The 17,614-nt window shown below is 48.7% G+C and overlaps 1 protein-coding gene across 3 annotated transcripts in view; it reads right to left on the reverse strand.

Moving 5' to 3' along the window:
• RNF216 (ring finger protein 216) overlaps positions 1 to 17,614 on the reverse strand; it is a 76,723-nt gene that overhangs the window by 31,134 nt on the left and 27,975 nt on the right. For all 3 annotated transcript variants that reach the window (XM_061346163.1, XM_061346146.1, XM_061346154.1), the window contains exons 11-13: positions 17,434 to 17,571; positions 15,861 to 16,009; positions 15,339 to 15,417 (exon numbers count right to left, since the gene is read on the reverse strand). In XM_061346163.1, the coding sequence (XP_061202147.1) occupies positions 15,339 to 15,417; positions 15,861 to 16,009; positions 17,434 to 17,571 (366 nt within the window). The remainder of the gene's footprint in view (positions 1 to 15,338; positions 15,418 to 15,860; positions 16,010 to 17,433; positions 17,572 to 17,614) is intronic.

The raw sequence follows: 17,614 nt of genomic DNA on the forward strand, positions 1-17,614 counted from the left end.
TGTCTCATTCAGCAGCTACTTTATTCCCATTTAACTTTCAGAGCTCACAGGAGGGAACAGAGAAGCCAACAGCTACAGCTAACGCACAACAGCTTTTGCCTGCTTGGGTCATCCATTCCTCACCCTGCCTCTGCTCACAGGTGGACTTTAAGGCTGCCCTTGCAGAGGCAGAGATTTAAGCCAAGTGTTATTTGAGAGCACACAGAGTTTTACACTTGCCAGTCATTTTCCTCTGGTTCGGTTGGGACAGAGACAAGTGATTATATACTACCCATTTAAATTCATCTATTTATGGAGGTAAAGCAACTGCAAGTGTCACAGCAACACATTTCAGACAAGAAACCGAAGCCACACTTGATGAGTACTCAGGACTTGTACCTGGTTCACAGGGAATCACCTGCATTCCTCCCCGTGGTCATCACTTGCCCTCACTGGCAACCTTTGAGTTCATCACAGTGCTTGCATCAGGAAAAGGAAAGTAGATCTAATTATAACTGAGGCACTGGCTTTTGAAAGAGCAGTGCTTGTGGTTTTAGAGCAGGGGTCAGCTTTGACTGGGTAAAGGGTGCTCTGCTTTTAGGGGAGCAGCTCGAACCAGCTGTGTTAGGTCTCCTGTGCAGAACACGGTTTAGTCTGGCAGATGGAGATGCTGCAGTAAAACTCATTAATCTGCTATCACTTTCACTCACCCACAGGAATCCCAGTGGCCTGAAGTCATGGTTTTCTGACACAGAGCTAGAAATGTATAGCTTGTACAACAGCTGCAACCAGAGTAAAGGTCCAGGAAGCACAACATGCTTTGTTTCATGACAGGGGTAGGTCAGAATTTGTCAAAACAGGGATCTCAGTAAAAGGAATTGGTGTCTCAAAGTATCTGTGTGCTGGTTCATGGCACAAAACTGGAAGAGTTACCCAATGACTCCTGCAAAGCGCCTGTTCTTCACCCTGCACACCTGAAAAGCACCTCAAAGGGTTAAAGCCACAGGATAAAACCTGCTTTTTGGAGTGTTTGGTTATTTAAAGGTACCCCAGCTTTCACCTGCAGACAGAAGAGCTACAAACCCAACTCTTATGCATGTAACCTCATCTGGTTACCCTCTGCTAGCACGGGAAGGGCAAGGACCGAGGCTGAAAACAACAGCTAGAAAGCTGAGTAGTTGGCAAGCTGTTGTTCAGAGCTGGTTGGTGATGTGCCTATCTCCATATCTAGAAAGCTTCAATGCCTGCATTCTGGGAGGCCAAAAGAAACTAAATATAGTAAGAGGCTACCAGCAAACACACAAACTGGCAGGGCTTCCAGCTACCTGAGAGCTCCATCCCTCTCCTCGCAGGCCACTCCGATAGCTGCAATCCTTTCCCTTGTTTGGGGAGAACATGCCCTGGGAGCCACTTTCAGGTTTTACTTACATGGATAACTGCACACACAAACTTCAGGATGGAAGTGATGCAAGAACACCATCGATACTCCTCTCCTGCTGCACTCTGGGGATCATCTGGCTCTTTCAGATGGTTGCTTTCATTAAGCCTGCCATCCACTTGCACTAGGAGGTAGCATCCTTGCTTTGTGTACCAGAAGCCAAGGCCTCTTAGCAGAGAGCAGAGGCACCATCCAAGAGCATCTGTTTTGCTTTAACCTCTGCCTCTTAAGGAGGACCCAGAAAGGGGAAAAAAATACCCAAACCCCTTCTAGCTGCAGACTGGCTTTGTTGGGGGATAAGGCTGGGTTTTGTGGTGAGGCTTTTCAAGACACAAAAAGCCTTGGGGAGAGATGCTCACCTCTTGGCTTCTGAAAGGCATCTCTGCCACTAACAGCCCACGGATATTGTGTTTTAAGCAGAAAGCAGACCCCAATTCCAACCAGGCTCGGAGATGTAGCTTAAAGGCACACACACTCCCAACACAAAAAATGAGGTCAAAGCAGCTTCTTTTGAGAAAAGAAATAGAGCAATAAAGCATTCTTTCAGATTAGCCTCACAGGGGATAAATCACTGAGCAAACACAACCATGTTATCTTGTTGGCAAATGGTACGTTACAGGGTGCAGCTTTAGGGGGAATATGATGGCTGGTCTGGAGAGCAAATGGACTTTTCATTGTCTACAAAAATGCTGCTCTTTACTTTGTATAAGATCTGCTTGTTTTTAAAGCCCCCATATGATCCCTGAGCAGTGCCAAGCCTGCTTTGCCTCCTGGATGCCTCAGGACTTCCTAGCAACCTCGTGTGGCAACACGATCCATCTCCTTTCCCGAGAAGGCCATCCTGTTTAAAACAAGATCCTAAGTGCCCTCCTGCCGTTCCCCAAACAGGGATGCAGGAACCACGGGACCCACAAACAGCGGGCGGAAGGCAGCAAAGCAGACGGGGCTTTCCCAGCACGTAAAGCTTTTCCCAAACCCTCCATTTTCAGCCTCAATTTGTCCCTTCTAAAGCCCAACACTAAGAGCACCCAGCGAGGAAAGGAGGCACTGAAGAGCTAATAGGTGGTTACAGAAACATCGCAGCGGGATGATGCCTGCTCGCTGTTTTGGCACTGATTTATGACAAGTGGACTTGTGTTTCCATTAGCTGCGGCTCTCCCGCTTGACCCCTCGGCTCCGAGGAGCAGAGGCTCGACATTCAGCTCCCATCAGCTTTCAGCACCACTGACCTCATCCCCAAAACTCGCAGCCGTGTTTCACATCAGCCAGGGCAGACACATTCCATTAATGCTCCCCCTGGCTCGGGGAAGCATCTGCTCTGTTTACACTGGTAGCAGCATGAAGACCACTTAAAGCATCACCGCTGCTCCCCGTGCCCACAGGCCAGGCCCTGGACCTCCTGGCCCCCAGGCATGACAACCCAGGCATTAGTTACTCGATGGGGCAGAGGTTGCTTCAATCAAGGTAAAAGGGGACTGTGTAGCAGTAGTAAAGGGGACTGTGTAGCAGTAGTAAAGAAGGTGGCTTCCTTCAGGCCAGAAATCAAGTTTGGCAGGGGTATTTGTGCTGACTCCAGCTGAAGATCATAGAATCACTGTGTTTTCATAGAACCCCAGACTGGTTTGGGTTGGAAGGGACCTTAAAGCTCATCCAGCTCCAACCCCTGCCATGGGCAGGGACACATTCCAATAGAGCAGCTTGCTCCAACCTGGCCTTGAACACTGGCAGGGATGGGGCAGCCACAGCTTCTCTGGGCACCCTGTGCCAGCACCTCAGCACCCTCACAGGGAAGAGCTTCTTCCTTATATCCAACATAAATCTCCCCTCTGACAGTTTAAAGCCATTCCCCTTTGTTCTATCACCACATGCCCTTGAAAAAGCCCCTCTCCAGATTTCTTGTAGGCACCCTTTAGGTACTGGAAGACTTATAAGGTCTCCTGTGAGCCTTCTCTTCTCCAGATTGTTCACCCAAAACCATCACTCCAGCCACTGTCATACACACCACAGCTTACTAGCAGCCACCAGCTTCTCACATGAAAAGCCTGACAGCTCCCAAATACCTCCTCACGTAGGGGATATGCCTATCTATCAGTATAAAATACTGTCTGGTTATGGGACGTCTCTATCCAAGGGGATGCTACTACTTATTTTCCCAATGATTTCTGATAGCTAAGACCTCCAAAAGTCAAGCCCCTAAACCACTTGTTGCTCCTGTTGTTTCAATGTTAATTGTGCATGAAATTAACCCCCCAATGTCTTTGGTTGCTCCTGGAAGCTTTCTTTTCTATTATGCATCCAGTCAAGGCTATAGTGGCTAACAAGGCCATCAGGACACAAAAAACATACCTTGGAATACTCCATGCATCTGGCACAAAGAGAGATGGAGCACACCACATACAGTGGCACCCAGTGAGGGTTGTATGCTTTCCCTGTAACGAAGTCAGGGCCACCACTGGCTGTTTCCATCACTGGTCATTTCGCTGGTACTTAAATCTGCTGCATTTTAGATCCTTGTCCTTCTGCAGAGTCTGCACTATGAGGCTGTACAACCATTAACGTAAGAGGACCACCAAATGACCTTGTCGCTCACAGAAGTCTTAGGCACTAAATGCACTATTCAAATGCCCTGTAAACAAGCAAGAAATCCACCCCCAAAAGCACCCAACACCCTTTCTATTGCATACTAATGAAAGCTGGTTTGATTTGGGCTGTAGCATGCAATTCAGCTACCTGCCACAACATTCAGGAGCACTGGGGTTTAGTTATTGGGGTGGGAGAAGAATAAACCTCGTATTTGCTCTCCATCTTCTACACTACATTAGGGATGAGTGATGTGATGTGCACAAACACTCCCTGTTTCTCACCTTGTTCCCAGTGTCCAAGGCATTGGCAAATCCAGTTCTACCACAAAGCTAAACCCAACTTAAGGAAGCATTTGCATCGAATCCTCTTTCGATCAGAGATGAAAAAATCAATAGAAGAGGAAGAAGCTGGCACTGAAGGAGACGATTCAAATTGTGCCTTTCCAGTTCCTTGATTCACATGTTAAGGGACAACCACAGCTGGGAAATGAAATCTCTGGAGCAATTTAAGAAAATTCAATTCAGGGAATGAGGCTTTTCTGCACTCAAAGCTTCATTAACCCTGGTGCCTTTTAATTAAATACGTGCACATGGAATTTTGGACAGGGAAAGCATTGGCCTTGCTGATGATGCTCGAGTTTAAGGGCAAATCAGTAGTTGCCTTTGAGAAAGAAAAAGAATACTAGGGTCATAAACTTAGACCTCTCCAGCTCCACAATGGCTTTATTAAATAGGAATTACTGCCCATCATCAGCTCCCACTTCATGGTGATGTCTGCTCTTCCCCAGACACTCTAAGCTGCATTAGTAAAGCTCTGCTTTGGGCTCACTTGGAGGTAACAGGCAGCTCCACCAATGCCACGGATAAAACATGAGCCGGGATTTAAGAGCCCGACACTTCTTATGATCAGTTAGACAAATGAAGCTGGCTAGCTCCAGCAGGATAGGGCTTTAGAGCCCACGGAGCAGAGAGCACAGCAGCCAGCCAGCTCTTACCGAAGGGCTCCAGCAGGCACCAAAGGCAGTGTGCGACTAGGACGGTTTAAGGGATAATCCTTGAAAGGGGATATTGTCAAATCCTCCCAGCCTCAATCTCCAGCTCGCTTTGTGTGTGAGTTACCATCTGACTTGGGAGGCAGTCACGCTGCTCCTGTGCTGGCTCCAGCCTTGGTCTGGAATCAACGTAGCACATCACTGGTTCATCCGGATGCGCGGCTGCTCAGCAGGGACTGAGCACAAACTGCTCTGATGCTTCCCCATCTTCATCCCAATCTCAGCTGATGCACACACAGGTGGTCATGGGTACCAGGAGCAGCAACAGAGAGAGGGAAGGAGAACACAGTGCCCATCTCCAAGAGACTTCAAAGGAATCTGCCACCTTAAGCCAGCCAGAGACAGGCTCTTGTTCCCTCAACAAACACATGTACACCTCTGGGAGAGACAAGACTTCAGTTTGTCCTTTAAAGCATCTTTCAGGCAGACAGGCTTGTCTTTTGCCACCACACACGGGCCCAGTTTGTATTCTTTAGTGCTGACCTATGCATTTTAGCTGTTTTAGCTATTTTAAAGACAACAGCATGCATTTGAGGATATAACTTTCTCTAACTGTCACTTCCCATAGGAGCTGCTACATTTTACAGTAAATGACACTTCCCTTTTCACACTTGCCCCCTCTCAAGAAGCAAGCTAACATGACAGCACAACTGTTCACACAAGGCCTCCGAGGGATGCCAAATCCCCGAGCGGATGCTGTGTCCAACTGAGTGAAGAGGCACAGCTCCATTAACCAGAAACAGGCAATTCCTTATGCTTACAGCAGCCCAGGATTCACAGGTTAATTGCTGCACCCCCAAAATAACATCCTTGTTCTGATTCCGCAGCAGTCATACTTGCTTACATGGAGTGTGGAGAGCTGTTTGCTGCTATAGGATGCCCTTGGTACCACCAAGGACAATGTGAGCGCATCGAGTGCGATGGGTTCTCACTGAGTGCACAAGTAAATGCAGCCACTTCTGCTTCCTCAGCCTTTTGACACCAACAGGGGAAGGGGGTTCCTACTCCAGCACCAGCAATGAAGAGCCCATGAATTCTGTGATGCTCAAAGCTCTACCAGGCAGAACACAACCCATCACTCCATTCCTCTGCTCCTGGAAATTACAGGTCCGTTATTAACCTCTCTGTATGCGAGATGATCATCCCATCTGCAAGCAGCAAAGCAGTGCATGGTGGATGGGCTCAGGTATGCTAATGGGTGAAGGAGGCCATTTCCAATGCAAACCTGCTCACAGAGAGTTCTGCTCCCCAGTTCTGATGCTATCATTTTATGACAACATTTCCTGACCCAGTTTCTACCTTGCTCCTCGCTCCTCTGCTACCAGTAGTAATCGGGAATGTCAGTGTTCTGGCTGAACTGCTACAGTCCCATTAATAATGCAAGAGTCGTAACAGAAAGAGCAGGGAAAAAAGAGGCTTGAAGGTTAAAAGCAGAAAGAGAATGCTTTTGGGGGGGCACAGGAAGGGGAGGGAGGAGGAGGAGGAGAAGAAATGCTGGCCTACTGAGATTAGAAACCATAGGCTTCAAAAACATACCGTTCCTTTCAGGTGGAAGCAGTGGATGAGTGAGTCAGGGCTAATTAGAAGATAACATGCAAATAGGAATGACACACAGAGATGGTTTTGACTAAATTGGAAGAAAACTTGTGTTTCACCTTCCCTTTCCCCCCCCCATCCTGCTGCCTCACCACTTCATGTGCCCGTTTCTCTGTTACTCATGTTTCAGAGGTCAATGCTAACCTGGCATTCCACACATGACACATACTGAAGTTTCCCCTCTCCAGAGACCAGCCCATACCTGCCCATCTATAGCCAAACCTTTAATACCAGTAATCAGGCTGCTCGGGGTGCACCTTAACCTGAGGCTCTGCTCAAGCTGTTTATGACATGTATTCTGAACCTAAAGCAGTGCTGGATTTCAGTAGGTAACCCAGCATCTCCAAGGCCAGGGAGTCTTGTCCAGAGACAGCAGCTCCTGTGACACCCCATAAGGCACACAAGCCTCCTGATCACACAGAATAAAGCTTCATCCTCAACTGCATCACCTGGAAATGGTTTTTCCCCTTCCTTCTGCTAAGTCCAGCAGAGAAATAACGCAATAGAGACCTACAGGTCTGGTGTTGATTCCTCAGCTGTTCCTGCTGCTGAATGAAAACACACATTGACAGTGGAAGGGTTAAACTGCTTCCTGCACTCCAGGAAGGTGATTTGTTTGGGACTGACTGTGGTTCAGCATGGAAAAGCAGACCTCTTCCAGGGATTCAAGGATTCAAGGGATTCAACCTGTTCAAGGCCAGGTTGGAGCAAGCTGCTCTAGTGGAAGGTGTCCCTGCCTGTGGCAGGGGTTGGAACTGGGGGAGCTTTAAGGTCCCTTCCAGCCCAAACCATTCCATGACTTTGAAGACACAGGAGCTAACTTTTCAATGTCTTTCAGCAGAGCATGACATTGATGGCATTTACAGTTTCCTACATGCTACCAGGTTAATGATGATGTATGAACTGAAACCCAACACATTCTCTTTCCATTAGCTGAAATCACACACGTATCTACCTCCTGCAATACGTACACCAACAGATCCCCTTATCAATGTTACTCTTTAACAGCAGCACAGCTCACTCTGCCCCTGAAGAGAACTACTCCAAAGTCCTCCAGCACAAAGGGCTCGCTCAGGTGACCACCCAGAGGGATAAAAAGCCAAGTTCATTGGGATGAGCTCATGAGAGAGTGGCAAAGGAGGAAATCAGAATGGGAAGATGAGCTTCAGAACTGCACTGCTTTTCAAAGAGACCTTTCAAGTCTCACTTCCTCTGCAGGGAGGAAGTGAGAGGAGCTGGGGGCTCTCTGCTACACACAGCTTCCCCTCCAGGACAATGATATAAAGGGGATGGGTGCTTTAAAAGAGGAAAAGAAAAGGAGAGCAGCCCTGAGCACACTGTGACCAAATTAGGAAACAAACTCTACTGACAGCCTCCAAAATGGACATCATCTGCAGCAGCCTCCTGTTAGCTCAGGAAGTCTGATGACTGTGTCATCTGCTCCGCTCTGTTTATGTGCAAACAGAAAGGAGAAGCAAAACACCTCCTCGCATTGCACATGCCAGGTTAGGCCAGCTCAGGGCTCTGGCACAGAGAGCAGAGTCATCAGCTGCCCTGACACAATACAGCTCAAATCCTCTGCTGCTGACTCAGACCCCTGCAAAGACAAGGGCCCTGGAAGCACTAAGGTACAGCAAGAAGAGGTGCATGCAGAGCCAGGGGGGTTGAATTGCGTTTCTCAAGTGGTGAGCCTGTGGCAGATGAAGCTGAGGTTAGAGAGCAGTGATTACTACGCCAGGAATGTGAGGGGGAGGAAAGAGAGGGAAGAGGGAGCTTCTTAGTAAGGGCAGAACAATGTTTTTAATTTAGCTTGGGAACGGCCTTGTTTCCATCCTCTCCAAGCTCCATTCCCACTGCAGCAGCAGTGATAACCCCGCTCCGGTGCTCTGCAAACACAACTAGCACTGGGCAGGGGTTTAACCTTAAGCTCAGAGGGTTCCTGTACCAAGCTCCCATAACAGCTCAGTGGCATCACATCCTATTGTGAGGACAGACAAGTGACCCAGGGTAAGTTACCTCCCTGCTTAAAACCAATCACACAATCTGAGCACTCTGGTCCATAGAGAGATTTAGGATTTCTCCCTGATGTTGGCGTCGTCACGTTATATTACTTCCTCTTGTTTCCTGCATGAAATGGAAGAACAACCCTCCTCCTCCCTTGCTCTTTCAAAGGCATCTAGGAGGAAAAGGCAAAGCTTAAAGCTCACCTCATCCTGCATCAAGTCCCAGCTTCTGCTCTAGGGTCCTTCCAACCACAGCAACGTGGCTATGGGACCACTTTGCCACGTTCAGGGCATCTGAAGACCTTTCAACCCTGGCATCACAAGGCCAGGCTGCTCTTATCCAACCCCTTGTGATGCCCATGAGTTTATCCCTAAAGACACTGTCCTGGTACTGACCACTACAGGTTTGCAGCTGCTCCCAGTGGCTCCTTTGCCTAAATGGTTGCAGGCTGTGCCCACGGAGAGAGGTTGAGGCAAGACTGCTGAGGGTGAAGCTTCCATCCCCATGTGAAGATGTATTCAGCTTGTCACCTCTGAACCCCTCCTTTGCAAAGGACAAAGCTACAGAGGGAAGACAGAGCTGCTGCCTCTTATGGACCTGACACAGAGGTATTCAGTGGTCAGGGAACAGCGAGAGAATTGCTTTTTTCCCCTCAATGAATATTGCTATATAAGGCAGAAAGAAAGCACAGGAGTAAGCTTTGTTGCTTGCAACTGCACTGACTTACGTGGTCTATTTTTAAAGGGACTAGGTTGAGCTCTTGTTTTCAGCAGCTTTTTTTACCCTCTAAAAGACAGACACCCCATTTAAGCTGACCTCTTTCCTCAGGTCCATTTCCAGGCTGGGCTTTGCCCTCTCCTCCTCTGTCAGACCCATTTATCAAGCGAAGCATTTCCACATACCACTGCATAAATAGACTTGACCTTGTAAAAGCAGCAGCACCACCTGAGCTCCCACTGATGGAGCCTCTCCACTCCACCATAGCAATTAAATCCAGCCCACTCCTGCCTTCTTTTCCAGGCGAGGTATTCTTAAGGCTCCTACTGCCCCTTCTTATGTGTCCTGAGGAAGGGTGGCAGGGACACAGATAAGGCAAGGAGTGATTTGGGGCTGATCATTGTGCCTCCTTTCTGCAAAGGGGCATTTAGGAGCGAGCTGCTGTTGGCACCACTCAATTCTTATACTGCTCCTAGCCCAGACCAAGCATACACTTAAAAGCAGGATACGGGACAACTTGTTTCCCTCACAACCAGGGATCAAGGGTATGATTATGCACCATCCAGCCTCTAAGGAAGCAAGGAGAACCCCTGACACGTGGCTTTCCCTTGCTCCCCTAGCAGCTCCCCCCATCAAGATAAAGCTGATGAGGAGATCTCCGGACTCTCAGCACTCCCCTTCCAACTTTGACCCTACACCCCTCGATGGGATGCACCACGTGGCTTAGCACGCCCGTATCCTTCCTGCATGGGACTGGACTTTTAAGGCTTTGCCGCACCAGAACTCTCCTGTTATCTCTCTCCCTTTAGGCCTTAGCAATAAAAACCTATCAGGGGGGCGTTATCTGCTGCCTACAATCACCTCAACCCCACCTTCGGCCTCGGTCCCTCCCTGCTGCCGATCCCCTTTGAGGCGCGATGCGCTCGCCCTGCCTGCGGCGCAGAGCAACGGCTGCAGACAAGGAGATGCAATGGCCTTTTAAGGAAGAAAAATGAACACGGGGCTGCCCAGCCTGGGAGCCGGGATGACAGACGGAAACTTGCCATTTGTTGTGGGTTTGGCAGCAGCAGAGCGGAGCGGAGCGCGCTCCCATGCGCGCCGCTGCGTTCAACAGGCACTGAGAGCGCTGGAGCAGCAGGGTTTAGGGATGCAGGGCTGAGGGGGAAGTGGGAGAGCCATGGAATGATGGGTTAGACCACTCCGCTGGCGTGGATATGCGGGAGACAAGCCTCCGGGTGAAAGCATACACAGGCACAAGTGCTCCATGCCCAATAAGACGCACTGATTCCACGCAACATTCCCCTTTCTTCCTCATCCCGGTAAATTCGGCTAAACTGCATCCACACAGCCACAATTCCAATGGGAATTTAAACACCAGAGTTGGGCCTTGAGGTTGCTGCCATCAGAAGGAAATGACAGGGGTCTGCCTGGGTGCCATGGTTTAGTGTGAAGTGTCCCTGCCCATGGCAGGGGGGTTGGAACTGGATGATCTTAAGGTCCTTTCCATCCCTAACTATTCTATGATTCTATAAGCAAGTGCCACCTTTGGCTCTGCTCGCCACTAAAGCTGCAGGGTTAAGCTCTAAATAACAATTAAATGCAAATAAATAGCTCCAGGAAAAGCATAGAGAGAAGAGCAACAGGAATAGCTGAAAAGAGAATGAGATGGGGCCATGGGACCTTCAAAATGTTTGCTCTGCTGTCAGGAAGCTGAATGAGACAGCAGACTCCAACAGCTGGGAAAACATGTTGCAAAACAAGGAGAATTAAGTAATTCTCCACACACTCATCCTACTCTCAGGCATTTTGGACAAGCTCAATCTCTCCAATGAGAGCTTGGAGACCATTTGTTTCCATATAACTATACCTATAGAATAACTATTTCTATATATGTTTCTATCATTAGTTTCTATATAGGAACCATTTGTTTCTATCATGTTGCACACTCGCCCTGCCACTGACAAATCTTGGTATCATTTAAGCCTAAAACCACGGCACACCTGGAGTTGGGCAGGGGAGCCGCAGGCCAGCCTCTAGCACACAACTAGCGGTCCCTATGGCACGTGCTGGGTGACATCCTCGGAAGGCTGTGTCATCCTGAACACATCCCCTGCTGCTGGGTACTTGGTTCCACAAACATCTCCCCTTGCACCCTATAAACCACTTGTAATAGGACTATGGGGCTGCCTCATTACCTGCCTCTGAAGCACGAGCAGCTGCGTGCTCCATTATCACACCAGGTACAGAGAGATCACAGGCACTGCAGTTCCCCCCATAGCTCCTTTTCCAACTTCAAGCCTTGTAATCATGCCATTTACTTGAGCAAGGCCACTGACATCAAAGCTGCTGCAAACTGTACAACACGACTTATGCTTATTACCATGGGTTGTGGATGCAGCGTTAGCACCCTGCTAAGAGAAGCCGTGTTCAGACACAGCTTGCTAGGCAGAGCTCTGTACAAGCTTAAACCTGTCAGGTTTCCAACAGCAAATGAAGGTTAAAAGCAGCTGGGTGCATCTGGGCTTAGCCAGCACCTTGAAATCAATCCCGAGATACTCTAGAAGCTTAAAAAGAAGTCCCTTAAAACACCAACTCTCAGTTCTGCAAATTAAAAGCACACCCAAGGATGGCTGTGGCCAGAAACCTGACCTGAAAAGTAATAAATACACAGAAATGGAGACCTCATCCATCTGCCACGGGCACATCAATGCTCATCTTAACAGTGGGACACTTCACATGCCCAGCAGGCAAACCCAGTCCCTACACACAACCTCAGGGATGCTCTCAGTGTGAGGGCAACGTGACTTAGCACCACACATCCGTACGCCATCACCTCATCGCATCCAGCCAGCATAGAGGATGGTACAATGAAAACTCCATGCTACACAAGGGAGTTTTAAGGAAAAGTCTTGGAAAAGCAAGTCCCTGCAATGTGGCCTGGCTCGGGAATGAGTGTGGCACCGGAGGGACAGCTCTGCTCCTTGCATGCATCATTTCCATGGCAACGGCAGCTTTCACCTCCCCATCTCTTCCCTGGCTGGAAGCCCTGCAGTGCTTTGTGCTGAGACTGCAAAGAGGGGAAACCATCTCCCTTCACCAGCAATGCTGGGGATAGCAGCAAGCAGCCCAGGAACAAAAGCCTTGTCTTCATCAACACTATGGGGTCTTGGGAGGAGGGATGTTGAGCTGAAAGGATGGGCTTCCTTTTCGGATGGGAAACAATGCTCCCTCCAATGTGCAAAAGTGCAGGCTCGCCTCCCAGAGCTGCACAACGTGTGCCTTCCCTAGTTTGAACACAAGTGCCAGCTTTGGTTTGCTCTCTCAGAGCACCAGAAGGAGGAACAACCACCATGAGAGGTGAGAAATTCAAGTGCTGCTTCCACACAGGGATGCTTGTGCATAGGAAGATGGAGGTTGACCAACCAGGCTGGCAAACCCTGCCTGTCACCAGGAGGCCTGGCTCCATGCGTGGTCAAGAACCTGTTTGAGAGCAAAACCTCAAAACTGAGGTCTGAGCCAATGTTGCCTCTGCCCCAGCCTGCAAACACAGAGAGCACATCCATAGGGCAGCTTGGGCAGTGTTTTTCCTTGGCTAATTTAAGCTTTTTCTCCACCCTGCTGTTTGTGATATTATGATTCAAGCCCTGGCCACCTAACTGGGAGCCAAACTGCACAGCACACAGCTGGAGCCCTGGCAGATGGTGCAGGCTCATCTGCATGCTCTCTGTGCAGCCCTTCACTCACAGAAGGCAAACAGCAGCTCTGCTCATTGCTCTGGCTACAGTTAGCTGCATTTTGGTCCCTCCATGGTGCAGATGACTGGAGCTGCAGGTGAGATCATAAGCAGTGACACAGGTATACCTAGAACTCCTCTTCTTCTTGAGCCCAACATTCATCTATACAGCCAAAATGAAGGCTTCCAGCTGGTTCCCATCACTTATTTCACAATACATCCATAGCTGGCCCAAACATGAATCAACTTCTCTGCAAGATTTAGAGGAAAGCCTGAGAGCATCAACATGAATTCTCAAAGCAAGACAAAAGATGCAGGTGATGGAGCACAGAAAGAGCACAGGTCCATCATCTGGTCCTCCTCTTCCCACTCTTGAAGAGCCTTGAGGCTTCAGGAGAGGCACATTTTGACCTTTCCCTTTCTACATTTCCCCTTACTTTAGGTTCAGCGGTGCAAGTGCAGTCCTTCCAACCACAGGGACTCCTTCCAGGTTCAGTCATCACCACCACTGAACCCATCAGAGGCACTGCTAGCAAAGCTGATGCATCCTCTCCAACCTCTGTAGTGTTCCCTAGATTAGCCCTTTCCTCCCTAAGGGCCAGAGTTTCCTGCAAGCAAGAGCATTCTTCATTCTGGGCAGAGGAAAGATAGCTGGAACACAAAGAACCGCCGCAGCTGATGCTGCGAGACACCACATCCTGCCATCGGAATTCCTCACCCTCCACTTCAAATCCTAAAGTCATTCAAGATTTCTAAGAAGAGCACTAAGCTACTCAGCAGATTTTCAGCTAATGAATCAACACAAGCTGTCCAGGAAACCAGAAATCCAGCCCGCTGGAATGCTGAGCCTCCAGGGAGGGGGGGACAGGCAGCACACTAGGAAGGAAATGAAACAGCAAACCAGAAGGAAAGGAACATTTCAGTCCTGACCCTTCTCATCAGTTACACGTTTTAAGGGGAAAAAAGCAACTTTTGCACACGGAAGTGTTCATGTTCTTCAAGCCTGAGTTTTGCTCTGCGGCGCTGACATGTGCACATCTTGAAACCAACTCCTCGCTTGCAAGGAGAGCGAGGAAAAAGAATGACTTAAACATGAATCAACATTGCCACCTAGTGACTGGCAAAGCTCCTCGCTCCTGACACTTGGGATCCATCAGAACCACGTTTCCTTCCCAAATGCTAGAGGTAGACGTTAGCAAAACATATTCGGAGATCAGGGAGCTCAAATGGAATTGTGGATCTGTCGTAAGCAGCTTTCTCCCTCCACTAAGTTCGGTTTTTCCCTACTAAATGCAACTTCACCTTCTCCAGACAACAGAATTGGACTTCCTATTAATTCCTCGCTCCAGGCAAGCAGTCAATACAAGAACAGGAAGCTATGGCAGCTACCAGCACAAGGTTAATGCACTGGAGAGGAACTGCAGTGATTAGCAGCAGTCTCTGCTGGGGGACAGGCAGTTCCCTCGGTATCACATGAGAATTCATTGTTGTGGCTAAAGTTGTGCAAGAGGCCTTGCAGCCTCAGCACTAAACACTGACAGGGTGCAGCCTTGGCTCACTGGCAACAGATGTAAGCAGGGTTCTGTGTACATTCAGAATACTGGGAAACAGATTTCCTTGCTTCTCGTTTCCCCCCAGAGCAGATGGTGCAGAAGCAGCAAGTTTCCCCTGCTCCATCCCCCCGTTGGGGCTGACAAGTCTCCCGTTATGGCCATTAGGTTTGCAGGGAAGCACAGAGATCCCCTGCCCTTTGACTGGCTCCTGTTTCGGTGAGCTCTTCCAACAAGTTCTTTGTCACTTCCAACTGAATCTGTATTCGGGTGACAGCATAGAGGAAAAATGCAGATGCACACTCTCTCAAGGGCAGCACATAAGGTTGTTTCAGCTCATTCTCCAGAAGTTCCATTACATGAAGGACTACAGTTTGGTTTTATGCCTTTTAAGCACCCACCTCCCTGTTCACCTAAAACATTTCTGTACATGCAAGACAGCAATTTATGGCATCCATAAGCTTTTTTAGCCAACATCTTCCTAACAAAGGAATACTGGTGTCTTTATCAACAGTGCCCTGAAATCCATCTGTCCGGCCACACACTTGTATAGGACAGCAGTAGAATCCAGCATTTTGACTGCTGCCCCATGCAGCCACATCCTGCTCCTAGGAAGCACTGGCTGTCCTCCCAGCTCTCCTGCCCAACGCTCCAGGAGAGACCAAATGGCAAATATCCCCCAGTTACCTTTCTGCAGCGGGGATTGGGGCAGCTGAACCGCTTCACATCATGGTCCAGTAGAGCTGGGAAGTTGCAGAACGGACACCTAGAGCCCAAAAGATGCCATCAGTGCACAGTGCCAAAGGTATCTTTGCTGCAAGGGGATTCAGATAGTTCTGTGGTAGTTAATAAGGCTGCCAACCAAATGCCTGTCACCAGGATGTGCTGACTACTGCCTTTCTTGCTCATATTTCTTCAGTCACTCATAGTCAAAACATTTTATGCTCAGCACTGCTTTTGACCATGTAATTTAGAGGATCAGCACAAAACTGGCAAGCAAGTCTTAAGGGAGATGAGTCTATTGAATTTTAATCTGCTCCTAGTCAAAGGCAGACCAACCTGAATACAGAGAGATTTGGACAGACAGAAGCCTGAATGTGTAATACAGCTCTGAAAGCTCCCCATCTCACAGTGAGCATACATTTAGGGTTTCAGGGGACAGTTCTGTACATCAGTAAGTGCAGTCTGCATCCTCTGCTGGACACTTACCTGACAAGCTCATCTGCACAAGCAGCAGCCACCTCCTCCTTAGCTTTCCGCTCATAGTATTTGTTGAGGATGTTCTCTGGAAGCACCTTCTCCAGCTCGCTGGTGGGGAATGAACACGTGCAGCTGCCTTCCATGCAGCTGAGCTCTGACTAGGGTTGGAAGGAGAGAGCTCAGGTTCAGGGTGATGCTAGCAAAAAGCAATACTCGGTACCCAGAACATTTTCAAACACACCAGTGCAGAGCCTTGCTTCGAGAGAATAGAGCTTAAGTTAGCACATGACTGCCAGAGAATGGGTTTGCTTATGGAAAGAGCAAGACTAGTTAACAAATCAGGCCTCAAACAAACACTGGGCATGAAGATGGTGTTGATGGCTGGGATCACAGTTCACTTGAAGCCCACTGTGACCACATAGCAGCCTGTTATTACTGTATGGCCTCTGCTGACAACTAGCACTCTGCTCACAAACAGTATGTTGCATTCTTTAGGGTCATATCAAATAGAGCTGCTAGTTTATATGTTTATATAGATCCCAGACTACAAATGCATTCCACAGTTTCATCCTCATATCTCAAGGCAAAGGAGCACACACATCTCTGAGCATGTTAATGGCTTGTTTATAGCTCAGCTGAGTACCAGGGTAAATGCTTTCTAAACCGGAGCTTAAGAAAGTTCATAGCATCATAGAGGAACCAACTCCCAAATTAAGTTGGGAACCCAGTGATGTTACGTAGGACAAACACTCTTAGGTAGGAGGAGACTGGCCAAGTCAGACAAGAGCGTTCTCTGTGCAAAGAGAGTGGCTTATTAAGAAAACAAAACCCAGACAAATGCAAGTTATTGTTGTCACTATGAATACTGTGGAAAGTTCTCCTAACAATCCCAGTTGCTCAGCAGTGAGCATTGAAGAGGGAGGTTGGCAAAACTGAAATCCTATTCAAAGATCCCACTCAGATGGAGAGAAGGACTTGGTGGATTTGGATTTCAGGACACAATTCTATTTGAGTATTTCCTTGGAACTGTTGGAACAAGTCCAGAGGAGGCCACGAGGATGATGAGGGGCTGGAGCACCTCCTGTATGGAGACAGGCTGAGAAAGTTGGGGCTGTTCAGCCTGGAGAAGAGAAGGCTGCGTGGAGACCTCAGAGCAGCCTTCCAGTATCTGAAGGGGGCCTATAGGGATGCTGGGGAGGGACTCTTCATTAGGGACTGTAGTGACAGGACAAGGGGTAATGGGTTAAAACTTAAACAGGGGAAGTTTAGATTGGATATAAGGAAGAAGTTCTTTCCTGTGAGGGTGGTGAGGCACTGGAATGGGTTCCCCAGGGAGGTTGTGAATGCTCCATCCCTGGCAGTGTTCAGGGGCAGGTTGGACAGAGCCTTGGGTGCCATGGTTTAGTGTGAGGTGTCCCTGCCCATGGCAGGGGGTTGGAACTGGATGATCTTAAGGTCCTTTCCAACCCAAACCATTCTATGATTCTACATCCAATTTAAGCAACAACATTACACAAACAGCACTGTGATCTCCCAGCAGCATTTTACCCATCTTCCCCTCATCCAGGTGGGAAATTCTTACCTTCCCAGAGCCAAAGACTGCCTCCTGAGCATATTTAATTAGGCACTCCTTGCAGAACAAGTGACCATCTGCACACTGAGTCAGCTTCTCAAATGCAAAGTCCTCATAACAACAGCGGCACTCTATCATCTGCCCATCCTGCAGCCATAAAGAGGTATTGGCATCATCATCAGAACATCAA

The sequence above is a fragment of the Neopsephotus bourkii genome, unplaced genomic scaffold (genome assembly GCF_033783945.1).
Source record: "Neopsephotus bourkii isolate Nb327-2 ecotype Australia unplaced genomic scaffold, CSIRO-AGI_Nbou_v1 NB_39, whole genome shotgun sequence".
NCBI classification, from domain to species: domain Eukaryota; kingdom Metazoa; phylum Chordata; class Aves; order Psittaciformes; family Psittacidae; genus Neopsephotus; species Neopsephotus bourkii.